Source organism: Artibeus jamaicensis, unplaced genomic scaffold (assembly GCF_021234435.1).
Source record: "Artibeus jamaicensis isolate MK-2021 breed Jamaican fruit bat unplaced genomic scaffold, CSHL_Jam_final contig_482, whole genome shotgun sequence".
Lineage (NCBI taxonomy): Eukaryota > Metazoa > Chordata > Mammalia > Chiroptera > Phyllostomidae > Artibeus > Artibeus jamaicensis.
In genome coordinates this window covers 1,353,636-1,379,636 of record NW_026521857.1, presented here as the reverse complement: position 1 = coordinate 1,379,636, position 26,001 = coordinate 1,353,636, and the positions used below count along the sequence as shown (strand labels likewise).

The window sequence follows — 26,001 nt, the reverse complement described above, 5'->3', positions numbered from 1 at the left end:
TCTACAACACTCTAGTATTTGAGGGGGAAAAAAAAGACCCCTGCAAGTAGTGTAGATGGGAGAGTAGAAAAAACAATTCATTCCCCTAGAGATATAATCAATTTAGCCTATGTCTACATTTCAGGGTTACCATATGGCAGACTGACTTAACATAAACTTTATTTCACCTTTAACAACATAGGAGCTATAGAGAGTATAGATGGTTAGAGGCAGAAACTGTAGTGAGGGAAGGTGGTAAGGAGTGAGGGAAAAGTTTTTAGCTGGCAAATGGATGGTATTTTCAAAACAAGAGATTGCTTTACGAGGGTTTAAGAAACAACTATTACTGCATGTAGTTTTCAAGCTTAAGGACCATGATCCAGCAGTATAACAATCTGTTAACATGGCATTCTATTAAGGTTTGTTTTGCCTCCATTTTCACATGTCTTGTATTTACATTTAAGTTTTAATTGATGTTTTGACCATATGTTTGGCCCTGAGAAGATTTTGTGAAGGCTTTCATTTTTTAAATAAATTAAAAAGTAACATATTTAATATATACTAAGCAAAAATATCCACCTTAACATCCCCAGAAATGACATCTTGGTGCAATAAAACTTGGTTTAAAACTTTGTATGTATTGGCACCATACACAAAAGACAATATCTTAGAGACTTGGGGAAAGGATATTAGTTTGGGAAGAGCCAATGGACTAAGTTAATTCTCACCCCAGGTGTTGCCTGCACAGGTGAAGGGAGGAGGTGAGGCAAACATGAAGTGGGCAACATTATGTAAGTTAATTAGAAACAGAGGGTGAATGAGGAAGTCTCTCAATGACCAGTCCAAGAAGGCAGCAGTTTTGTTTATCTTAGTCAACGAAAGAGCTAATTCAACCATAAAATTAAATAGAAGAAAGAGGCAGATATCATATTTTTAAATGTTCTTTGATTTTTAAAACATGTAGGCTCCCTGAAATTTCTCTCGCTGAAGAAAATTAAGTGCTCTTGTCTCAGAGATAAGAGTGTGACCATCCTAGCCTTATTGATTCAGTCCTTGGAGCCTGCATGATAGTGATGAGCTTTGGGCTCCATGGGTTATGATAGTAATTAAGCTTGGCCTCTTTCACAAGAGCCAGGCAAATGCATCTCATTGTAGATTTAGCTTCATACACAGGAAGCTGTTTATAACAGCTACTTATCTACTGGTACAAGGTGAGTAAAAGTAAGTGCTCATTACTTTCCATGTTGCCACTCATGTAACGTTGTAAGAATTTTCTATGGGCTGGTAAATTTTAGTGCTTAACCATGAGGCTATTTTGCAACCAGGGAATAAAAATAGCAACTATTATACTAATACTTAAATCAATATTTCATGCTTACAGTTCTGTATCTAAGATATTCAAATGGAAATAGGCATTATACCAAGGACAAAGGAAAAGACGTAATTTAGTAAAAAAGCATGGAAAAGAACAACACTGTCCTTTTAACTAATGCCTTTAAACTGAGATATTTCAAGAAAAATCCACTAGAATAATGGCTTAATTGATAAAGAAAGACAGCTTCTTCTATCTTTCTGTTTATGCATACTATTGTTTCAGCCCATGGTGTTTTGTTTACTTTGGAAGAAAATATTTTACCCCCTCTGAGATAATTAATTTTTGTCAGCTTCACTGTTTATAAGGGAAACTGAGAAACTGTTAATTGAAATACAGAATGAGTCACTGTTTTCAGCAATTTTTGGCAGCATTCTAATTTGTGTCAATCTCAGCCTAATTATTGAATTTTTTTGGAAGTAGAAAGCATATTTGATTTTTCTCTTACTGCATTTTTTTCTTCTTTTATAAAAAATATATATGTGCTGCCTGACAAAGTTTATAAAATTTATATCAACATGAGGTGAAATACCAGTACATTTGAAATACCAGGAGGTTTACTGTGTCATGCTTGGCTCTTCACAGTAGCTAAATATTTAGAAAGCTCACAGAGTGTGGTCTTCCTCCTTCCTTATTTCTACCCCAGCCCAACTAAAAAATGTGTTTTTTTAAAGACCTTTTAGTGGGTATTAAGCCACAGTATATGGCCCATCATTAATGACACCAGTGAAGTAAACTTCCCAGAAGTAATCAGAAAGAATTCATTTGGAAATCCAATTGGGTGTCACTTGCAAAGGGCAGGCTCCTAAAGGAGGTGACCTGTCATGCATCCCTGAGTTATTTGTTGTAAAAGCATTAATCACCATGAACTCATCTTCCCTTAAAGCAAACACACTACATTGTTTCCCAGGAATTCTGTTCCAAATGATCATTAACGTAGAGAGTGGAAGCTGCTGACTGTGGACAGGGTTAATAAAATCTGTCAGATCAATGGCCAGTGTAATGGTACTTTTAATAGTTACTAATAGAAGTTGGATCTTTTCTGGCTGTGGCAGAATGAAGGTGAAGGGAGGGGCAGTGGCTTTGCTGGGCAGATAGCCCCATCTCTCATGTCCTGAGGTGGCCTCTGGGTGAAAAGAGCATCCATGTCAGTCTCAGAGCAGTGCCAGGGCTCTGAGGAGACTGTGGCTGGAAGCATAGGCAACAGCTGTGGGCTGAGGAGGGAGGCATGGGGTGGCCATGGAGACAACTCTGCAACACACCCCACCTGCTTGCACATCACATCCTTCTGCAGGCTATGAGGTCAGGGAGTGTCTGAGCACCAGGTGCTATGCATATCCCAAAACTTTGCCTCACCCATTCTACATTGGGTCAGCAATGACATGAAGAACAGCATCACAATAGGAGTGACAATCACAGCACTGGTCACGAGAAGTCTCCTGAGCCAAGGAGCAGCCCTTTACGTACACTTACCTCAACCCTTAGAGCAGCACTCCTAAAACATGTGTATGATTTGTTATCCTATTTCATATCTGAGGAAGCCAAAGCTCAGACAGATTCAGGAGCTAGCCCAAGGCCAGATTCAAAAGTGTGTGCTCTTAAACACCATGTTTCTTTATTGGGGAGAGACACAGAGAAGCTGTAGCCTACAATCGAACCCAGAAAAGATGCCATGTATGGCAATGGGGTCAGAGGTCTTCCATTTGCATATTCAACCAGTCAGAATGTTCAGAACCAACCTTGGACAAAGTATAAAAGGCATGGTTTGTCTGAAATCATGTTTCTCCAGGCTTTGCTACTAAAATGTGGTTCCCAAGGCCTTTAAGAGGCCTAACTACTCTGTGTTTCCCCAATGGCAGCTTTGGTAGGGTTCTTTTGGGAGGCCTAGTAAATACTCTATGCTTAAGGCTTGCTCCTTCTCATTCCACCCTTGCCCTGTCAATACTTGTCTCATATCCTGTCATGTAAGAGTCTTAATCTCCTGACTGGCTGTACCTTAGCTAGGCCAGGCAAGGCCAGAGGAAGCTACTGCCTCCTGGGGCTTCCCTCGAGCACAAGAACTGACAGCAAGGGCCATCCGCAGCCAGTGCTCAGGGTTCTAGCAGCATGGCTGGGCATGGGAGCAGGGTGATAAGGGCACTGTGATGTTCCTAAATACCAGGTGAGTCCCGCAGCCAAGGTGCTGACATAGCTGCCTCAGGGCTCAGGAGCAGGCATGGGATGGAGCTTCCAGGTAAAAGCTATGGATGCAAGAGAGATGAAAGAAGAATGACAGGTGTAAATGTAAAAACTGTAAAATACATTATTTAGTATTCCCAGTAAGTGCAGAGTATGGCAGAAGTGCTCACTTAATTTATTTAATAAATGAAAGGACATTTCACATAAACTCAAGTTACCTACCTTTCTCAGATCAGTTCCCATGACTAAGAGGGGAGCAGGCCTCAGTGGTCTTTCCATGTGAAAACACCACTATTACTAAAGGCTTATTTCCTTGATTACATTATGTTTTATAAAAGTAATGTTAAGGATTTGAAAGATGTAAGAAGGCATATGGTTGTGAACTAGAGGATGAAGCATGGAAGGAGTGGGGAGGACAGAGAGGGTCTTAGAGGGAGGCTCTCACACACCCCACAGCACCTATCTCTCATCAACAGGATGGTTCCACAGGCCCAAGTGCAATGGAAATGCAGAGACAGGCTGAGATGTGTTCTCTGGCCCCTAAGATCTAACACAAATATGCATCATAAGTGCTCAACTACATGGCACAGGCTATAAATGCAATCAAATTGAGTAAAATATGTTAGTAAGAGGAAAATTCAGAGATAGCATCATGGAAGCTTGCATAGGTTGTGAAGACCATGTGAATAAAGGGAGAAAAGACACATTTTATACAGTTGAGGCATGAACAGAAATATGTCTGAAGGTGAGAGCAAGCATATTGGGTTCAACTAAAGATGTAGGAAACAACTTTGTTCCAGTAGAGGAGTGTATGTGTGCACATTCATGTGTGTGTGTGCATGTGTGTTAGGAGAGGGAAGCAGCAGGCAGTAACCAGAACAAGAGACATTGGCAGAACTTTACAAAGAACCTTGGTAGCCAGATGAAGGAGTTTGGATCAGTATGATAAGCAATAGAGAGCCACTGTATGTCCTTGGACACCTAAGGGACATGATCTCAGACAAGTTTTGGAAAGTTTTATCTAGTAGATGTGGAAGAAGCTGGAGTGCTGGGGAAGAGAGAATGAGAGACACCAGGAAGCAAAGGCCCACTGTTGTATGATTTTTCATCTTTTCTCCTCCAGCACACATCCATATTTCCCTTCTCACTGGTTGAAATCATCCTCAGGCCACACTGCTATCCAATGAAGAAGAAAGGACTCACCTTGTTGGCTGCTGCTAGCCTTGTTTACATTAGCAGGTAAGAATTGCTGAGAGAAAATCAATTTAGGCTTGTAGTTCAAGTCTCTGAGGAATATTCCAGAAAAATGCTGTTCTGTAAGAGTGCCTTCATATTGAGTTAATGGGGATTTTAGCAATCTTTAAATTTTCAGTAAGAAGGACTTCTTTTTTTTTTGGGGGGGGGGACCATTCCCGGAAGTACTGCAATACCAAGTGGATGCACAGAGTGGAGGAGTAAGCTCCTATTCCATCTCCCAGCTCCAGATATCCATTTAATATAATGTTCTTAGATACAGAATATATTAGATATTAAATTGATAAGAACAGATACTTCACTTGATCTTGGCCAAAAGGCCAGGAAGCAATCAAGTAAAAAAGATTTTTATTGTTTGGTTTTGGTACTCATGGAAACATTGCAGGCCAAAAAAGACACAGATGGGCACACAGCCAGGCATGATTTCCCCTCTCTTTCTCATGCAGAATTCACCGTCACAAAGCTATACATGTTACTTCCCCCAAGAAAATATTGAACTTTGGTGCCATTTCCAATTAGATATTTGAATAGCTGAACGATCCAAGGCATCTAAATATATTCTTTTAAAAAGGGCATTTGGCAGGTTGAACATGATAGATTTGGTCCATTCCTGTTGCCTATATCATTATGGATTTATTTGCATCAACATCTGCCACTATAGCTCCTTGAGGGCATTTAGGCAATTGCCCAGGGGCCTGCAGAACAGCTAGCAGGGTACATGCAAGATCATTTTAGCAGCTGGTCTAGATTTTATCATTCAACCACCTGGTGACACTAATCTCAGAAATACTGCCCAGAAAATGGAAAGCCCCTTTCCACTCCACAGCCTTCTCATTTACTCCATGTTTTTGCTTTACTGAAAGGGGCACGCCAAGCATAATGCCAACAGATCAGAAGCGCATCGTGATATTCTTTCTGTAGTCTAGACTCACATAAACTGTTCATATCTGACAATCTCAGTAATCCCCCAAACACTATGTGGGGAAATGTCTAACTAGGTACAGTACTCTGACAGAAGCCAGGTAGAGAACACATCCAGAGGGCCCTGGGCTCCAAGTGCCTACTCCATGAGCTTCACAAGCTTTCGTCTTAGAGCAAGTAACCTTTGTGCCAGAACTCAGATGATGGTTTCTTCCTCGTGTTTCCTTCCCTTATGGGAAGCCTGCTCCTCTGTCCCTTCTGTGCTCCTCTTTCCCTGAGTGCCCAAAGTCTTTCTTGCTTCTCCTGTCTTAAAGAAAGTATTGCCCAGTAAATCTACCCCAGTATCCCAGTGATCTACACTGTTTTCCAGCCTGCAGCCTTTGCAAATGCCATTTTAGATAATAAGGCTTACATTGGGAACCTACTGGTAATTGATATCTGGAGCACTGTGTTTGGAAGAATTCTGAGGTTCTACCAAAACAGAGTTGTGTTATCTTTTAGCAATATCTGCCAATAGCATGAACACGGGGAGTAGCAGGATATGTGCCACATATTTGCCAGGTCTGGCTTAACCAAAGAAATAAGTCTCTAAAGATGGAATACCTGGGATGGAGTTGGGGAGAAGAAGGTTGGTAGCTGGTTGATTATGTATTTGAATTTCCATACCCTGGTGTATTTTTTTTTGTATTGTTTTTCTGGTGGATTTTAAACTTATTTAATCTTTTTTTGCCAGGTGTAACTTTTGGAGTTCATATATAAGATAGTACTTTTGATCTATTATCTTTTTCTACCTAAAGATTTGGAAGTTGATCATTGATCTTTAAATCTGATCTCTGCTCTTTTCCTCCTCAGTAACAAAGAAGGCATGAGAACACTCAAGTCCACTGGCATTTGGGGGGAAATTTCAGCAGCCCTAAAAGATGAGAAACAGTGGTTGAGAGGGCTTAACTTGTCAGTGCTTGATCATGTATTCTGACAATGCAGAGAACTGGGTGGCTGGGGAGAAGAAGTGCCACAAGATGGGGTCAGGTGTGAGTACATCATATGCTCATTTAATTATATTCACAGTGCCAGACACTCTGCTAAGATCCCAAGGACACAACAGTGTACACAGTCCCATGCTACTTTCTGGGACTGTCTGGGAGAGAGAAAAGTATACACACAATGGGAAGACAGGATGATGAGACTGTTAAAGGGGTAAACGCAGGGTGCTGTGGGCTGCTGAGGACTGGCTTCTTAAGGAAGTAATGTCTAAGCTGAGACCCAAAGAATGAGTAAAAACAAGTCAAAAGAGACATGGGTAAGACCTTCAGGCTTAGGGTCAGATCTGTGAAGGGCTGGAGGAGCTGAGGGTATAGCTGAATTGTGGGACAGGGAAAAGCTAGATCATGAATTCACATTAATGAGCTGGGACTTTTAAACTGAGGGATTTTCTATGGGAAAGTTTTAAGCAGAGGAATGAAATTATGTGTCTTATGTAAGAAAGATGATTAAAAAGTTGATTTTGGGAGAAATAGACAAAAAACTGTACTTGAAAAATAACTAAATAAAATTAATTAATTAAAAAAAGTTGATTTTGACATAAGTGTGGAAGTTAAAGAGGAAAGGGATGAGGAGAACAATGGTAGCATTTGTGAGACTTGATGTTAGCCCACTGATCACAATATCAGTCAATTTCAAATGCAATTATAGAAGGTGAGTCAGAGAAGTAGACTAAGAGATCATCTAGCATTGGAGAACTGAGACCTCAGTGGGTTAAATGAAATGCCCAAGGTCATATAACCAGGGAAAATCAAAGCTGGGAGTTAAATGCATGTCTATTTCCAAATCCAGTTCTCTTCCCAAGGTCACATTGCCAGGAATATTTTCAGTTCACTGCATGTGCAAAACATATTCTTCTAAGTGCTAGAGGAGTTGGGTATGCAAAAAAGCTTAACGTGGTTCCCACTGTCTAAAAGCTTTCATGATGTTGTATCCAGAGCTGTGCTTGTGATGTTAAAATGATGTAATGGAGCAAGTGGAAGAAAGCACCAGCAGAAATGTGACTGGGTGGACCCCAGTGGTTTGGGATTTGGAATTCCTTATCATTAACAAAGAAGTAAATCAGCATTTGGTCCATCAGGCCCCACTATTCCTAGAGTAAATCAAATGCATCTGTATGTGGGCATGTTATGCTATGCCATTGAGTGAAGCTTCTCTACTTCTGTCCATTCCTTGGTTAAAGGAGCTTAGACTCTTTGCTGCCTGCTGTCTCCACCCTTAAGGATGCAATGCTCTGGGGCCCATGATCCCTCCCAGCCACAGATGGCCATCAACAAGCTCCACAAACTGTGAATATCCATGGAGATGTTTTAGAGAAGTAGCTGTGGATCAGCTGTTAGGTGTGCCTGTTTAGATGGTCAAATAGGGAAATGGTATAGCAGAAATGAGGTCAAGAATATGGGCTTGGGCCAGACAGAGCGTGAGAAACAAACACAAGTCTGAAAAATGGCAATAAGTCTGAGCTAAGAAAGCATTTCACTGCAGAAATCACATCACAGTGACCTAAAAATAATTACTAAGACCGTGGGGACTGCCTTACATGTGGAACTTACTTTTTGTTATTTTTCAGATTGCAAAATTGGAGGGCTGGCCCTTAAGTGGGAAAATAAACCTCGCAAAGTAGTAATAACTGCAAATCTTTCATTTCCTTTGGAAAGCATTAGTCACCTATAAATATGATAGCTCACTCACTCCTCCCTTCTTTCTCACCTCAGAATACATCAACTATCTCTCTCTGAGGCAGTGGTGAGGAGCAGGAAAATATAAGTGTTCCTACTCCTGGCTCTTATTCATTCTTTTATTGAACAAATATTTCCATTAACACAGGCTGGTCTTTCTGGGAAAAGCAAAGTTATATAAGGCCACCTCCCAGCCTATCAGGGACATGTGCTTATTAGTAAGTGGAGATGAGCCATGCATATAAATTATAAGAACAAGCAATGGGAAGTAGTACAATGTCAGAACAAATACAAGGAGCCATAGAAACATGGAGGAGGAAGTGATTATATCTTGCTGCTCAGTGTGGGAAAGGTGTGCATTGAATCTGGGCCCTAAAGGACTGACTGAATTGGAGATTTTAAAAAATGAGAGAAAGTGAACCACACAGTATAGTCCTACGGCTAAGGGAGCACAGATCATATTAGAAGAAAGGTCAACAATTCACTGTAATTGGACCTCTTAGTGAAAGAGAATGACAGGCAATCACCCTGGAACTGCCCTCCTAAGGAGGCTTGTGGATGGCAGGCTAGAGGCAGTTAGACATAGTTTAGACAATATGAGATTTGATTGTTGCTTGTTTATTTCTATGACATGGTGGTGGGAGTGAGAAGTATTCTCAACATAGCCAGAGACTTATGCTTTCAAAAGGTTCACTTGACGAGAGTGCTTAAAATGGATTGAAATGACAAGACACGGGAAGCAAAACAGAATAAAACAATATACAAATAGAAGTTATCTAGAATATTCTTTTCATCTAGTTTAATCACATTGTCTTATTCTTTATCCATGGTTATTTCATAGTTCCAGTGTCATTCCACATCTGTATGCTCAGAGCACCTTCTGCCTGCATGCAGGTAGCCCAGTCTCCCAAGACCTCCATCTCTACAGAATTCTAATAATCTGACGAGTGCTCACACATACCCGTGTTGTACATAGTTCTGAAAACTGCTCTCCCACAGAGATTGTAGAGTCACAGTACCTAGTCTTCTGGGCCCAACAGTTCCACTTGGTTCTGCTTTAAGGTTAGCATTCCACCCCCACTACTAACAATACCAACACTACTATGGCCTATTTCCCATTAGTCCCCTGTATTAGTAGAAAAAGAACAATGCTGCTGGCCACTGCAACAGCCCCAGCTATCCCAAAGTATATTACCACCTTGCTTTGGTAGACCAGAAATTTGCTGATGCCATAGGTATCTCTGCTAGTAATTACAGGTCAAGTGCAAGTGTTACACAGATATGCAGCCATAACCCAGCCTTGAGGGAGATATTTTCAGAGTCACTTCTCAATACCAGTTTGGAAAACGTACGAGGTGATTCCTTTCTTCTATACTATGTTTACTCAGGGGAAGACCACAGCAAATCTGCCAGGGCCCCCAGGTTTAACAATCTTCTAAATTAATGCACCCATTTATACATTCATGCTTATACATACAGACATCATACCCCCAGAATATCTTAAAAACTGCCGGAGCGCTGGACTAAGCTGAGTTCCAGGATCAGCCAGCTACCTTGCCAAATCTAGCATTAACAATACCCTTCTACTCCCACTAGCGCCTTGTGTGAATTCTCTCCCAGAGCCACTGTTACCCTTTTCTGAAATATGGCTGCCTCTTGGGACCATCTAGATGCTCCATAGTTTCATAACCTCAAATCTTAATGAGAATCAGAATCCCAGCCCCATTTTTGCACTGGACTCCTTAGATGTCACATAAATTTACATATGAAAATAAATGTAAAAATGGCACACAACTCCCCTTGTTATCAACATTTGGAATCCAGGCTAGCCAGCACATTGAAGAGGAGTGGTAGTGGACGGCTAGGTGAGGCAGTGGTTATCTATACTTTTTATCTTTTCTGTCCAAACCTCAGCTCCTGCTTGCCCAAAATTCCTATTACAGAAATTAGAAATAAGAAAATCTGAAGATAAATACAACTGTACAATCAGAAAGAAGAACATACCTGAGACACATTGTTGAAGTAATAAATAGGCTCTGTGGATTAACTGGCATGTAGCAGGCAAAAGGAAAAAGGAAATATCAAGGGTAATTCTAAGAATTTTCAACCAGATGCCTGGGAAGATAATGATTCCATTAATAAATGTACAGAAGTTAGAAATGAAATAGTTTTGGTTTTAAGTAAATAATTCAATTTAAAATCCCATACCTGAGTCTCATTCCAAAAGATCCTGATTTAATTGATTCAGGATATGTTCTGGGCATCAGAAGTTTTAAAGGCCCTGATGCAATTTTAATCACATCTATCTATCTATTATCTATCTGTCTATCTATCTATTATCTATCTATCTATCTATCTATCTATCATCTATCTATCTATCTATCATCTATCTCCTTATTTTTGCTTCACCTAAAATGTATTGAAAGTTAAGTAAATCATGATAGGAATTTATTTTTTAAGACAATGGTAGAAATTCACAACCTAATGTTAAAAATCAGATTTAATTTTTGTAGCTATTAAAGCTAGAAGTTGTTTTTAATATGTCATTATTCATATTTGATTAGCAGCATTCTGTTTGGGATGAATAGAAAGCCTGGGAAGGTAGGTAAACTGGGGTGTGACACAGGGGTGGTTTTCAAGGGCAACAAGAGACTAAAGCTCCATGCTAAGGAATCATAATGTTACCATTCTCAGGGACATTTTCACTGTGGGAAATCTTCTGCTAACTTGTTGAGTTCATTTACAAATTTGAAGGTAGGTTGTGCTTGTCTCTGGCATTATATCCAATCATGACCCTCTCATATGTTTATGTAAGAAGTCAACCTATGCACCCCAATGTTCATAGCAGCACAATTTACAATAGCCAGGAGCTGGAAGCAACCTAGGTGCCCAGCGGTAAATGAATGGATCAAAAAATTATGGTACATATACACAATGGAATTCTATGCAGCAGAAAGAAAGAAGGAGCTCCTGCCCTTTGCAACAGCTTGGATGGAACTGGAAAGCATTATGCTGAGTGAAATAAGCCAGGCATTGAAAGACAAATACCATATGATCTCACCTTTAATAGGAAGCTAAACAACAAAACAAACAAGCAAGCAAAATATAACCAAAGACACTGAAATAGAGAACAGGGGGACAGTGACCAGAGGGGAGAGGGGAGGGAATTTCAGGGGAAAAAAGGGAAGGATTTAGAGGAACAAGTATAAAGGACACATGGACAAAAACTAAGGGGGGTGGAAATGGGAGGGAGGTGGGGAGCAATGAGGGGGTTGGGCTGGGATGGGAGTAAAAGACAGAAAACTGTACTTGAACAATAATTAAAAATTATATATATATTTTAAAAAGTTAACTTAAAAAAAAAAGAAGTCAACATAAAATGTGAGACCAGAGGATCCTTTTATTCTATTTATTTTGCTAGGGTAGATACATGTGACATGAGGGATAATACTTTAAGAATTATGCGTAAAGCCCACAAAATCCCTAGCTATCTACTAATCTCAAACTCACAGACTTCCACTGTTTCCCCACTGATAAGATACAGAAAATATGCATTTCATGATAATTATTTGACTCTACAATGCTACAAGGTGTGGGATGAGAAGACTGCAAGATTAATTTTTAGTGACCAATGCCTGCCCACCCTGACTCACAGATTCACATGGAAAACAGTTTCAGAAGAATATATATTATTGATAACTCAACTGAGGGTAAGTTAGGGCAACTGAGGTAAGTTAGGGCAACACTGGTCTCATCAAAGTATTGATAAAGTGAACATCAGATTAACTAATTTGGAAGGCTACTGGGTCCATTTCCCAGTTTTCAGGGGCTGTGGTGTCCCTGATGGATCAATCAGCTATAGTGAAGAGCAGTTCAAAGGGAATCAGAGATGCTAGTAAGCCACCTATAAAAGCTATTAGCTTTTTTTTTTTCGTGTTTTAAATTTTATTATGCTCTTACAGTTGTCCCAAAATTTCCCTCTTTGCCCCCTCTCTACAGAGCAGCCTCCATTCCCTCAGGAAATCCCCCCATCATTGTTCATGTCCATGGTGCATGCATATAAGTTCTTTGGCTACTCCATTTCCTATATTGTACTTCACATCCCCATGGCTGTTCTGTAACTACCTATTTGAACTTCTTAAGTGCCTCCCCACCTCTTCACCCATTCTCCCCTAGAAACCCCTCCCATCTGGTAGCCATCAAAATGCTCTCTGTATCCATGAATCTGTCTCTGTTTTCCTTGTTTGCCTAGTTTGTTTTTTAGATTCAATTGTTGGTAGATATGTATTTATTGCTATTTTATTGTTCATAGTTTTGATCTTCTTTTTGTTAAATAAGTACCTTTAACATTTCATATCATAATGGTTCGGTAATGATGAACACCTTTAGTTTTTTCTTGTCTGGCAACACTTTATCTGCCCTTCCATTCTAAATGATAGCTTTGCCAGGTAGAGCAAGCTGAGCTGCAGTTGCCTACTTTTCAAGGCTGAATATTTATTGCCAATCCCCTCTAGTCTGCAAAGTGTCTTTTGAGAAATCAGCTGACAGTCTTATGGGAACTCCCCTGTAGAAAACTAACTGCTTTTAATTTTTTTCTTTTTCTTTAACTTCTGGTATTTTAATGATGATGTGTCTTGGAGAGGGCCTCTTTGTATCCATCTTGTTTGGGACACTCCATGCTTCCTGGACTTGCATATCTATTTCCTTCACCAAATTAAAGAAGTTTTCTTTCATTATTTTTTCAAATAGATTTTCAATTTCGCTCTTTCTCTTCTCCTTCTGGCACCTTTATGATGCAACTTTTGAAATGCTTGAAGTTGTACCAGCAGCCATGTACAGTATCTTCATGTTCTTGGTTCTTGTTTCTTCTTTTTGTTCTTATTGGTTGTCTTTTACTTCTTTAGTTCAAAATCATCAATTTGATTCTTGGCTTTATCCAGTCTACTGTTGTTTCCATGTAAATTGTTCTTTATTTCAATTAGTGTATCCTTTGTTTCTGACTGGGTCATTTTTATGCTATTGAAGTCCTCACTAAGTTCTTTGAGCATCCTTATAACCAGTGTTTTGAACTGTGCATCTGATACATTGCTTATCTCCATTTTGTTTGTTTATTTTTCTGGAATTCTGATCTGTTCTTTGATGTAGGCCATGTTTTTTTTTGTCTCCTCATTTTGGCAGCCTCCTTGTGTTTGCTTCTACGTACTATGCAGAACTACTATGACTTTCTGTCTTGGTAGTGTGGCCTAATGTAGATGTCCTATAGAGTCCAGTGGCATAGCCTTCCCTATTACCCAATCTGGGTACTTGAGATGTGCCCTCCATGCAGGCTGAGTGCACCCTCCTCTGGTAGTTAAGCCTTGGCTTCCACTTGCAGGTCAGCAGGAGAAACTTACCCAGGCCAGTCAGCTGCAAGTATTGTCTGTGACCACTGACCACAATTTCTGTCCTCCGTGAAGGATCAGCTATGCGGAGACAGGGTGGTGGTACTCCTATATGGTCTGTACACAATGGGTACACAAGCCATGGGGTTTCTCAGTGGTACAAGTCAGAGTCGGTCCTACTTGTGTTTTGCTTCATGCCACCCTGCCTGAGTTATAAAGAAGTCTGAGATGGCTGCTATTCATGTTGGGCTTGGAGATTCCCAGGTGTAGCCAAGCTGTGAATCTAGGCTGGCTTCTGCCAGTACCTGACCTGGGGGCACTTAGCAAGAAATATGGGGACTGAGGGCCACTGAGGCAGGCTATTTATTGTTTGAAAGGATTTAGGAAATTGTGAAGTATGAGCCTAGACCAGTCACTCATAATGGGAAAAGCCACTGTTAACAGCTTGGGTGGGCCCATAAGTTGGGTGTAACTGTGCCTCAGGGGATCTCCAGGGTGGGGCCAACTGTGTTAGCCAGGTTGATGGAGCCCCAGTTGTGGCACCAGCCTGCCAGCTCCGTGGCTGTGTGTGGAGGGTCAGAGAAGGGGCAATGGCTTCTCCCCACCTTTCTGTCTGGGAGAAAGCTATCTCCCAGCTCTTGTCTTAATGCTAGACAGTTCAGTTCCTCCCTGTATTCCACTGATGCCTTTCAAGCTGCTAATCTAGTGCTGGAGTGCAGAGGGAGTGAGTCTGATTAAGTCCATGTATGGGTTCTTTAAGAAGAACTGCTTGGGACTCCAGGAGTTTCTTCCACTGACTTAATCCCTGCTGGGTTTTTGTAGCAGGAAGTTATGTGGATTTATCTTTCTGGCACTGGAACCCTAGGCTAGGGGGCCTGGTGTGGGGCTGGGACACCTCGCTTCTGAGATATCCCTCCTCAATTTTTATCCAGGACATGGATGTGGAATCAGCCTGTTTCATGTCTCCACCCCTCCTACCAGCCTGGATGGATACAGTTGCTTCAATTCCATAGTTGTTAGGCTTTCATTCAATTTGACTTCTGGTGATTTTTAATGATGGTTGTTCTATAATTTAGTTGTAATTTTGATGTGTTTGTGCAAGAAGGTAGGTGATGTTTACCTATGCTGCCATCTTGGCTGGAATTCCCCAGGCCTTTCCAACAACCATTCACTTAAAAACAAAGAACATACTGTGTTCTTGCATTTAGGAAACTGATGTGCATGATGATATGATCCTTGTCCTCTAGAGCTTCCAGGCTAGTGAGAAAGACAGTCAAATAAGCAACATGGGTAGGGAAAGAACAAGGCATAAGAACCTACCTAAATGGAAGTTAAAGAATGTTCAGGAAATATTTTCTAGTGAAACTAACTTTCAAGCTGAGACTTGAAACATTTAGCTAGACCCAGAACAAAAAGTGTGTCCCAGGATGTGAAAAAATCAGAGATGTTCCAAGCAGAGACAGCAGCATGGGTAAAAGTCTAGAAGCTGCAGAACTTGGTGAATTCAAGAAAGAGAAAGGGGTTCAATATGGGTGGACTGAAGATCTGAGGGTGGATGGGTGGGCCAAGGCAATGCCAGGTGGGCTGGGTAAAGGAGCTTGGATATTTTCCAAAAGCAATGACGTTTGACTGGAATCAGAGGTACACCATAAACAGGTTTCTCTTTTAGAAAGATTATCAGATTACTGGTAGCCTATGGTATAGAAAGTGGGTTGAAGGAAGCAAGAAAGCCTAATGAGTAAACAATTCCAGAAACCCAGGTGGGATGAAGGAGCCTAGACTGAGATTATGAAATGAGTGCACTGGAGAAACATTTAGATATGATTTTATGGGATCTCCCCTAGGGGCTAAGGAAAAGCTGACACTGACTGAGAAAACGATGGTGAATTTGGTTTGGGCTTGCTAAGTTATTCTTCCCTCCCTCTGTCCCTCCCTTCCTTTCTTTTATTCTCTCACGTCATCTCTCCTTTCCTCCCTTCCTCTCCCTCCTCCTTTTTATTCTTCTCCTCCTATTCTCTCCCTACTCCTTTCCCTCTCCTGCTCCATTTTCCTGTCCCTCTCTCTCCCCTTCGACATATATTCAGGCAAGCCATGAAGAACTGATACCAACTGAGTGTGGCATCTCCTCACTCAGGCCTCTCTGCTGACTGCCTTTCATGAAATAACTGCATTCTTGCCTGATACTTTATTTGAATTTGTATTACTTTCCTCACTGTCAGTTAACATACAACTTTCTTCACACTTTTTCTGTGAAAGTACAGACTTCATTAGTTTGTCTCAGAAACTTTCCAAAACTTCATGCTGAAGGAAACAAAAATTGACTAAGTAAACAAATTTTCCAGGCCTCTAGAGGAATGTCCTTATTTATAGACTATCTTATATAAATCTGTATGGGAACTAGGAAGCCCTTATTCTAAGTATATAAAGTAAACAAAGTGAACTAATTAATGCAACCTGTTTAGAATATACTCAGATGTTCTCACTGACCCCAAACTCTTAACCCTAGCCACTCAGGGCTATTTACTTCCTGTCCCTTGTACATTCTCTGGGCTGTTATGAGAGACAGCTCTGGAGCAAAGGAGTGCTATGGATGTCTTTCTAAAATGCTCTTGTTAATGGCTGCACATTCATAGAATTGAACTACTGGAAATAATAATTATCATTTGTTTTTAATCTAGCAAAATTTTCACTACATGAGAGGAGCACCTAGAAAAGTTTGAGACAACAGAGTGACACTAGTAGGGCCACAACTAGGGACTGAGGGCCAATCGAACACTTGTATGACCCTAAGAATGATGCTTCCTTAAATATGTTTAAAAATTGTGTTTATATAATACACATAACATATTTTTTTTATTTTAACCATTTTTATGTATATAGTTTAGTGGCATTTAGTACATTTCCATTGTTGCACAGCCATCACCACCATCCATCTCCAGAACTTTTTTCTTCCCAATCTGAGACTCTGTACCCATTCTCCCAGCCCATGGGAACCACCATTCTACTTTGTGTCTCTATGAATTTGTTAGCTCTAGGTACCTCATATAAGTAGAATCATATAATATTTGATCTTTTGTGTCTGGCTAATTTCACATGACATAATATCTTCAAAGTTCATTAATGTTGTAGCATGTGTCAGGATCTCCTTCCTTTTCAAGGCCAAATAATATTCCATTGGGTATATATACATTTTATTTATCTGTTGATCCATAGTTGGACTTTGGGTTGCTTCCATGTTTTAGCTACTATGAATAATACAGCTATGAACGTAGATGTACAAATATCAATTCACTTGCTTTCAGATCTTTTGGGTACATACCCAGAAGTGGAATTGCTGGGTCATAAAGTAATTCTATGTTTACTCTTTTTGATCAGTTGCCATGTTGTTTTCTACAGCAGTTACACCCTTTTACCCTTTCACATCACTAGTGCACACAGGTTCCAGTTTCTTCATAACTTCTCCAACACTTGATATTTTCTGCAATTTTAAGAGTAGCCATCCTAATAAGTGTGAAGTGATATCTCATTGTAGTTTTGATTTGCATTTCTCTAATGATTAGTGAGGATGTTGGGAAATACAAATGAAATGAAGATGTAAATGTTTTCATGTGATTGTTGGCCATTTTTATATCTTTTTGTGAGAAATTTCTATTCAAGTCCTTTATTGATTTTTAATCAGGTTGTTTGTTGAGTTGTAAGTGTTCTGTATATATTCTAGAAATTAATTCCTTGCCAGATATATGATTTGCCAATATTTATCCATTCCATAAGTTGCATTTTTTACTCTGTTGATTGTATCTTTCAATGCAAAGAAATGGCCTCTTAAATTTTATGCCATAGGTGCCTCCCTTGCTTCATCATAGTCCTGGCCCAATATTAGCCTTTGTCTCTTTCACAAGCATTTGACGAACTTAAAGTATTTGAAACAATAAAATTACACTTGGGGTTCTGAAAGTTTAATTAAGTTTTCAGAATTTCATTCTTCCATCCTTTGTTAACTTGGGGTATACAAATTTGAATGTCCTTTATGAAATATAAATGAGGATTATCCTAATTGTAACAAGAAATGCATAACCTTAAAAGAAAGGTTGCTGAGAAGACTCCCATGGTGCTATCCCTAGAGGAAAGAAGCAATATCCTAGGCAATGTCCTATTTTACATGTGTTAACTCCCTTAATCCTTACAATGGCCTTATAAGGTGCATGAATTTGTACCCCCACTTCACACATGAGGGCAAGGGACAGAGAAGTTGAATAAATTGTTGAAAGCAACATGACTGACAGGTTGCAGAGCTAGGATTCAAATCATAGAAACCCGGTTCCAGATTCTATGCTCTTAATCAGTTATAAACTGTAGCTGGTATATCATCTTCCTCATATTTAATTTTAAAAATTATTTCAGGCTTTGGAATCTCCTAGTGCAATTGGTTTTCAGAAAATTGCATCTTTAGGCTTCACTTAGACATTATGGCTTCTCTCCTAGCATTTATTTCCTTCTCTTGGCCTACAGAAGTGACTTAAGTTCTATCCTCACACAAGCAAGACCTGAGCATCCTGTAATTCCATCCATTCTTATTTAACACTCTATTCATTGCTATGTGGTAAAATAAGGGCCAACGATTAAATCCCAGGCATATTGTGTTAGTGTAATAATGCTCAATCTCTGTCCTTCCTGCCCCAATGGACTTAGAGAGGTGATGGAAAACTAGACATACCTCTTAGGCACAGAAATGCAAACCCACTTGTCTGGCTGAGACCGAGCAAAGGGATGCAGTCATAGCAGGTGCCATGTATCAGCAGGTCATATCCCTCAGGGAAAGGGATAATTCATGTTCTCCCATATTGTATTTGACTAATGGTGTGTTCAATGTCCTCCCATATTTTTTCACCATCATCAAATTTAATTGGTTACATAAACAAGCTAAGCCCAGTCTATGAAATAGAATGTCTCATTGAATCTAGTCTATTTAGAAAAGACTCACTTATGTAGGTTTGTGAAACATGTTAACTGGTGACAAATACCCCCTATGTCTTCTTTTAATTTACTCGAGCTAAAACTCATTGATCTAAAAATACAATAGCTTTCCCCTCTACTGTCCTAATCACCATGACTTGTCATTTTCTGCAGGGTCCTATGGATCTACTTAAAGACTGGTACGTGGGTATATCCAGTGTTTGCCAAACTCAGCGCAGTGGGTCTAGCAGCCTTCTTCTCTTTCAGCTACATCTTTAGTGCCAGCATCTACCTATTTGGAGAGAAGCTCAACCACTGGAAATGGGGTCAGTTTATTTGTATTTTATGTAGAGATACTTCTTCCTTACACTCTCTCCACTCCTCCTGGAAACAGAGGAGAAACTAGTTCAAAGCAGAAAACCATGATGCTTGATGCCCTTGCCTAAGCACTCAGACAGGTCTTATCAAAATGGGCAAAGGAAAAGACTGAGGGAAGTTCATACTTTCATGGGGTATCAGAGAACCCCATGAAATTGTCTCCCCTTCTACCAAAACGATACCTCATTTAATTTCAAGGCTAAAAATAATCTTTAGAGAATTTAGGACCCAGAGAGCAAGGTGTCACCACTCCCAGCATGAACAAATGGCTTCTCAGTCCCCCTCCTTTAAGTGAGTCCTTGAGAGATACAAGATGTTTAAATGTCAAGGTTTTGTTGTTATTGTTGTTTATTTGTTTTAATTTGGTTTGGCTTGGCTTTGAAGAAAATGATCCTTTCAGCTCTTCCAACCTCAGCAGTGCTTTCCCGGATGAGTTTCTTCCCGTCTCCCATTAGGTTGCTTCTCAAACTTTAGTAAAGCATTTACCAGAAAAGGTCACATCCTGTACTTGAGATTGAAATTCTCATTTAGACAGGGCAATGTGAATATTTCAGCAAGCTAAGCTTTCTAATTATTGGTGGGTAGAACAGTGTTGCTTCTTCATATGAAAAATTAATCTTAGGTGACTTTAAAATGAAAAATTTTATTGTCCCTGCTTCCCTCACTACCCCAACCCCCCAAATATTATTTTGTTGGAAAATTAACCACCAAAAAATCAGGTTGCAAAATACCCATGATTTTTTTTCTCTACCCAAGGAGAAGTGCAGGAACTGTACCCTGATTTTGTATATGAGGACGGCAAGAGTCACATACAGTCCCCCACATCACACACCCACATGCCATTCTGTTCTATCAAAATAGAAATGTCAGAAGTGGCATCTTCCGCCCAATCTATGAACTAGTGTGAAAACATAAGCTGTGTCTGAAAAAAAAAACACAACAGTTTCAGAAGTTTCAGCACAAGAGTGTACATTTCTGAGAGGAGAATGAAACCCTGGATAAACCAGCATGCATTGGCTTTTTCATGTTTTCTACTTGTGGAGAATTTAACCAGTTAAGAAAGTCCCAAAGGCAATATCTTTCTTGAAAGCAAACACTTAAAAAATTGAATACTAAAAATTATTCTCAAAATCAGACTCCAAATCACAGGGAGCTTTCCAGAAAAAAAAAAAATGTGTTAACATTTCAGATATGTTGACATCTAATTCTAACTAGTTTTGGCTCCTTGAAATTCTGAGTAAAGATTTCTGAAGCCTTCCCCAAATCTTCATTAAAAAAAAAAAGAAAACAAGAAAGAAGAAACTAATCCATTTAAAATTGGGCAAGTAAAGATGTGCAGAGAAAAATCAATTACTCAGAGCTCAGAGAACAATAACTTTTTACTAAATCAGTTGTATTTGGTTCAATAATGATTACTTTTTAAATTGTTAAACAGTGACTTTGAAACATCTATTAAATTGCAAAACAAAATTTTCACTATATGTAATATTACTAATTCACTATTTTCAACACTAAACTCTTTTTAATAAGCCTCGTCGTTTGAGTACTATATCTAGTTTTTCACCACAATTGAGACCCATGAGCAAACAAGCTGGCATCACGATGTGGGCCTTCATTTGCATTGTGCATCTGTGAATGTTTGTGTGAGGGACAGATTTCTGTAAAGAGATGGATACTGCTATGTCTCTCATCTCTCCTGATTTTTAACTCCTTAAGGATAGAATGAATAAAAAGTCATTCATGCTATATAGCATCAGAGTAGTATCATAAATGTGTTAAATTCGGGACATATCTTAATTACAAATGGCTGAATAAACATTGAAAGAGAAATCAGAACCCTGGCTGGATAGCTCAGTTGATTACAGCATCCTTCTGAAATGCCAAGGTTTCAGGTTGAATCTCTCTCTCTCTCTTTCACACACACATACACACACTCACTCCTCTGTCTCTAAAATCAATAAATTTTTAAAAAGAGAGGTTACATCACTTAAAATTTCAATAGCAGTGAATACTTATAAATTGCCTAAAACTAAACAGAGGTATTTATACAAACACATTTTACCATGTCCTAGTCTGCTTAAAACACTAAGGTTTCCCTCAACCATGTAACCTGTGTTAAGACTATTCAGATGACGCCTAAGTAAGGGCAGCTACATGTCTCCATGTAGTTTTGTGTCCATGCACGTACAGTATCACATCGTCTAGGATTGGACAGTCAATTGTATGGTTCTTCTATTTCTGAGTTCTCCAAAACTTCTCTTCTGGATCTATGGGAACACCTACTGAGTAGCCACCTACTCTGTCCAAATTCAGCACTCATTTTACTTTCTCACCTCCTTCCACAGCCTGAGACTCCTTTGATGAGGACAGAAACTCAAAGAAGTGTATTGGTGATGCTGTGGGAAGCAGCGGTGGTTAGGAGAAATGTTCTGTGCCAGACTGCCTGGGTTCCTAACTTGTCCTTAACTCAGAACTTACTTACAAGAGATCTTATACTCTTGCAGATCTCTGACACTTTTCAAGTCACTCAGTATCTCTTGTTTCAGTTTTCTCTTATGCGTCATGGAGACAGTATTAGTACCCACCTCCTAGGATAATGGAAAACCATATATAAATGACTTGGGAAGTGTCAGGTGCCAAGAATGGGACCTAGCATGTAGAGTTGGTCACTATTGCTGGTAATCTCATTCTTCTTCAGCAAAAATGTGTGACCTTCTTTTCTAAGTGGATATTCTAATCCTCTCCTGCTAATTTATGCATAAATTACCAGTCTCCCTAGCTGAGGCAATTAAAAGCAACAACCACCTAAATGAATGCAAATTGACAGAGATGGTGCAGTTCCTGAAGAATTTATTGTGAAATAGGAGGTCAAGCTAATTCAAGCTAGAATTAATTGGAAGCTCTGCTTCTGAAATCCTGAGACCCATTATGCCCTTAGTTGGGAGTCACTACCCAAGTACTGAGCAGTCAAGAAGTATCAGTCAAGACCCGTCTAATATGCAGGTATCTCTCTAGCAGTAGTTCTTGACCTTGACTGCACATTATGAAATATTTAGGCAAAGTTTAGAAATATTAATATAGAGTAATGGACAATGAACTGACTGCCTCCTGGCTATACCTACTAATATAGGAGGCCTTCTATTTTGGCTTGGGAGCCCATGGCCCCTCTACTTACATCCAGAAGGGATATGGGCTGAGGTCTGAGACCATAGATCCTTTGTCCTAAGAATAGTTTATCAACTGAAAATTTCAGTCTGGCCAAGTGACCTCATGATGGTGCTTTGGGAATAATGGATTAAGGCCTTTCTTTAATACTATTTGCTCTAGAGAAGATTTTTTTTAAGGAGATTTTGTTAAAAGCTGCTTAGAGGCCACCTAGTCTACTTTCTTGCTTTTATCCATGAAGAAATTTGTTACAAGGTCTGCCTTGCATGTTGTCTCTGATCATTTCACAACAAAAGAATCTTGTCATGAGATCATTCGTCATGTATTTCTAAAGCACTTGTGTCTTTCTTGTCCTAACTTCTTCCCCCTGAACAGTCTCCTCTAGATTATTCGTTATTCTTCTTCTTCTTTGGCCTCTTTTCTCAAGGCTTTCTCCAGCAGCCCTCAGCTCCATTTATTTCCTGCAACTTTTGCACTGTGACTGTACCCATCAGTGCTCAAATCTCATTCCTGTAACACTTCATACCCCTCAACCATCTGCCTTCTCACCCTTTTCCAAGCCAACTAGCTAAAACGAGGCACATGTTCTTCAAACTTTCAATTCAAAGTCTAGCAGTAGCTTTTGTAGTTATAGATACATAGGTGTAAATCTTTGTGAATTGTATGTTTTCACTTGTGCTGTGTTCTGACTATTGGAATAATAAGATGTATAATTACATATGGTATCCATAGTGATATTGATTATAGTTCCTTTACCATGCCAGCAGAAAATGTTTGGATCTTACATAAGATGACCATTAAGTGTTTGGCCTAAAATATCTCTATCCCGAAAGAACTAAACTCAAAAGTGGACCTAACTCTCTAACCACCAACTGAAAGGTGTTCCACTAGGAAAACCTCCCATCAATAAAGAAAAGGATAATAACAAACAACATTATTTCCCAAAGCTGAAAATCCATTTTATGAAGTCTGTTTGGATGACTTAATATGATCTAAGTCAACAGTTTTATTTCTAGCCATTCACTGTGGAAACACAGTAAGAGAGGAATTTTGAAGATTCAGAGAAGCCTAGAAACTGCTCAGCCCCATGAGAATGCAAGACTAAGGGCCCACCCCCACTTGCTAGAAACAAAAAAAGGAAATATTATTTCTGTTATATTCACACCATGTAAGTTTATACAGAAGGAAATGACTGTTGGAGTTCCACACAGATACACTTTGGAGGAGAGTGCCTTCTCTAGCACGTTGGTGGGTATGTGAGAGATTTTCTTAAATTACATCCTCTTGCCTTGGAATCATGTCCTCAACTTTCCACTGCCTCAAGTCACAATGAATGTCTTCCTATGTAAGAACACCTGTTCAGAAAACCCTGAAGTCTGAAGTCTCTCTCTCTTCTTATTTGCACAGGTGACTTGGAGCAGTCAAGGAAGAAGAAGAAGTGATTATATGCTGTTTTGCAAGAACTAAAAGGGAAGAAAACATGAATGTTTTCTTGATCTTTTTTTTTATTTGGTGGGGGGAGGTGGTAGGGAGACATAAGAAAGCAGAGAGGACAGTAAACAATATTTAAATTTAATAAGAGGGTTATGAAGGTAGATTAATTTGAGGACTCCTGAATTTTGAAAGGCTCACTGGACATGCCAAAAATAACTCCTGCTGTTTCAGAATTCGTTACCTTCATCTGACCTCTGTGGAGGACGGTCTGTGGTCAAAATCTGGACATAGGCCAGAGAAGCTCATAATTCAGTGTTAGAGAATGTTTAGACAGAGAAAAGAGTTTAGTTTGATCATTCAAACTCTTTACAAAGGCAGTTGTTGCGGACCTAGATGAGACGTTACCTGCATGAGGCCAAAGACTTAGTATGAGAACTGAGACGAGAGCTTTTGTCTCCTAGATATGTTAATTCCCAGTCTTGTGCCATTTTTTAATAATCCCAACTTTCCTAAAAATAAGCATTTTCATAAGCTAGCTATTTTCATGGACTGCTCATCTGTTGTTTTTCCCCCTCAATCTGGATAGAAGTGTAGGGAGATGGCAGCTACTAAAGTTGTCTACCTGGTATAGCATAACAGCAAATTATTTAGGGCAATGAGAAAATAAGTTATAAAAATATTAGGAAATCTTTCCCCTTTGTGGGCAAGCACTCTGGGAAGGTATAAACACTGAACCTGGTGGCACTGTCAAAATCTCTTCTATTCAAGTATTGATTAACTTGTCAAATAAGTGTATATTTCACTTGGGGAACAGTCTAACTGGGAAGTAATATAGTTATGAGGAGTGCAGAGAGTGCTTTGAAGCAAATCACTTTGCTGAGTTAATTTATGATTTAACAAAGCTGACTGTCAGTAAGCACATTAATAAACCCTGGTTTGACTTTTCTAGTGGAATTTCCTAGGTCTTACAGGCATGTTTGGTTAAGAACACAAAGGATAAATGTCTAGTGACGGATAGAGATAGTCAAATCTAATAGTGTGTTATAAGGTCCAGGGGGATTGGGTTGTGGGCACCAGGGTAAATTGTACTTGGGCTTCACAACCAAACATAGTACAGAAGAAATTTGGTGAAAATGCATAAAATCTGCTAAAATTGTGCCTGGGACCAAATAAAACATTGACTGCTACATAATTGACCATTGTGCAATATATATTCCAGCACTAGAAATTCCTCAAAAATATCAAGAGTGGTCTTGCAGGGTTAGGGAAGAGAACAGGTCATACCTGTAGGGCAGGCAGTGTAAGGCAAGACTAGGATAGGCACCAAGAAACCTGCTTGGCCCCTACTCCTCTACACTCATGTAAATATGAGCCTCAAGTATTTCCAGATTGAGCTGGAGACACCTCCGCTTTTCCTATACCTGCTGCTTCTTGGCTGCTCAGAGCACCTGGTCTCAACAGAAGCAGTAGTCACAGTGGAAATTCCCCCAATATGAAGCCCACCAGGATCACCCAAACATTCCACATCCCACAGGTGAATGTGGCTGCATGCTTCTCAGAGTCATAGTAAGCTCTTGGCTGGGATGAACATGCAGATTTATATTTGTGGCTTTACTGTCCTCAGGGCCAACTTAAACCTTGACTGCTGCCCAACTGGCCATTGTGCATTATGTATCCCAACACCAGAAATACCACAGAACCATTTCCCATTGAGCACAATGCACCTTGGTACTGCTGTAACTTTAGAAAAGAGAAGCAACAAAATACCTATAAATAATATTGATTAAACATTCATTAAAATGTCTGAAGTGCCTACATAAGGCTGCATTAGGTTATTAGTGCTTAAAAAACAATACATTAGGCTACTAGTGCTTAGAGAACAATACAAAAGATAACTAGCCATTATGTTTGTATAGTGTCATATGATTTACAACCATAGCTACCACCATGATCTTATTTTATCCCCACAGAAATATTATAAGCAGAAAATGTATTATGTTCTCATTTTTCAAATGAGTAAACTGAGTTTCTGATTGGTGTGCTGGTAAATGTTTATAAACCAACTCTCTAGAAAAAAATTTATGGTTCTGCTTTATAGCGTGTGCCCATTTCCATGGTATAAACACTCTACTATGGCCTTGTTCAAGCTATCAACCATCACTGAGTGCAGAGTTGGGAAGAGATGAACAACACTTGGTCTTGCCAAGCCTATACAAGCTGGCTCCAATTCAGCACTGGGTGCAGAGGAGGGAAAGTACTGGTCCGA

The 26,001-nt window shown here is 39.6% G+C and overlaps 1 protein-coding gene and 1 non-coding gene across 4 annotated transcripts in view; one reads left to right on the top strand and one right to left on the bottom strand.

Moving 5' to 3' along the window:
- ADTRP (androgen dependent TFPI regulating protein) overlaps positions 1–25,717 on the top strand; it is a 98,695-nt gene extending 72,978 nt beyond the window's left edge. For 2 of the 3 annotated variants that reach the window (XM_037152915.2, XM_037152913.2), the window contains exons 5-7: positions 4,653–4,768; positions 18,933–19,084; positions 23,709–25,717. In XM_037152915.2, coding sequence (XP_037008810.2) covers positions 4,653–4,768; positions 18,933–19,084; positions 23,709–23,743 — 303 coding nt within the window. In that variant the 3' untranslated portion in view covers positions 23,744–25,717. The remainder of the gene's footprint in view (positions 1–4,652; positions 4,769–18,932; positions 19,085–23,708) is intronic. The other variant, XM_037152914.2, reaches the window with a different exon arrangement.
- LOC119054878 (U2 spliceosomal RNA) lies at positions 4,926–5,115 on the bottom strand. Its single transcript, XR_005083589.2, has one exon. It is a non-coding gene; the product is annotated as a U2 spliceosomal RNA (small nuclear RNA).
- Positions 25,718–26,001: the final 284 nt, after the last annotated feature.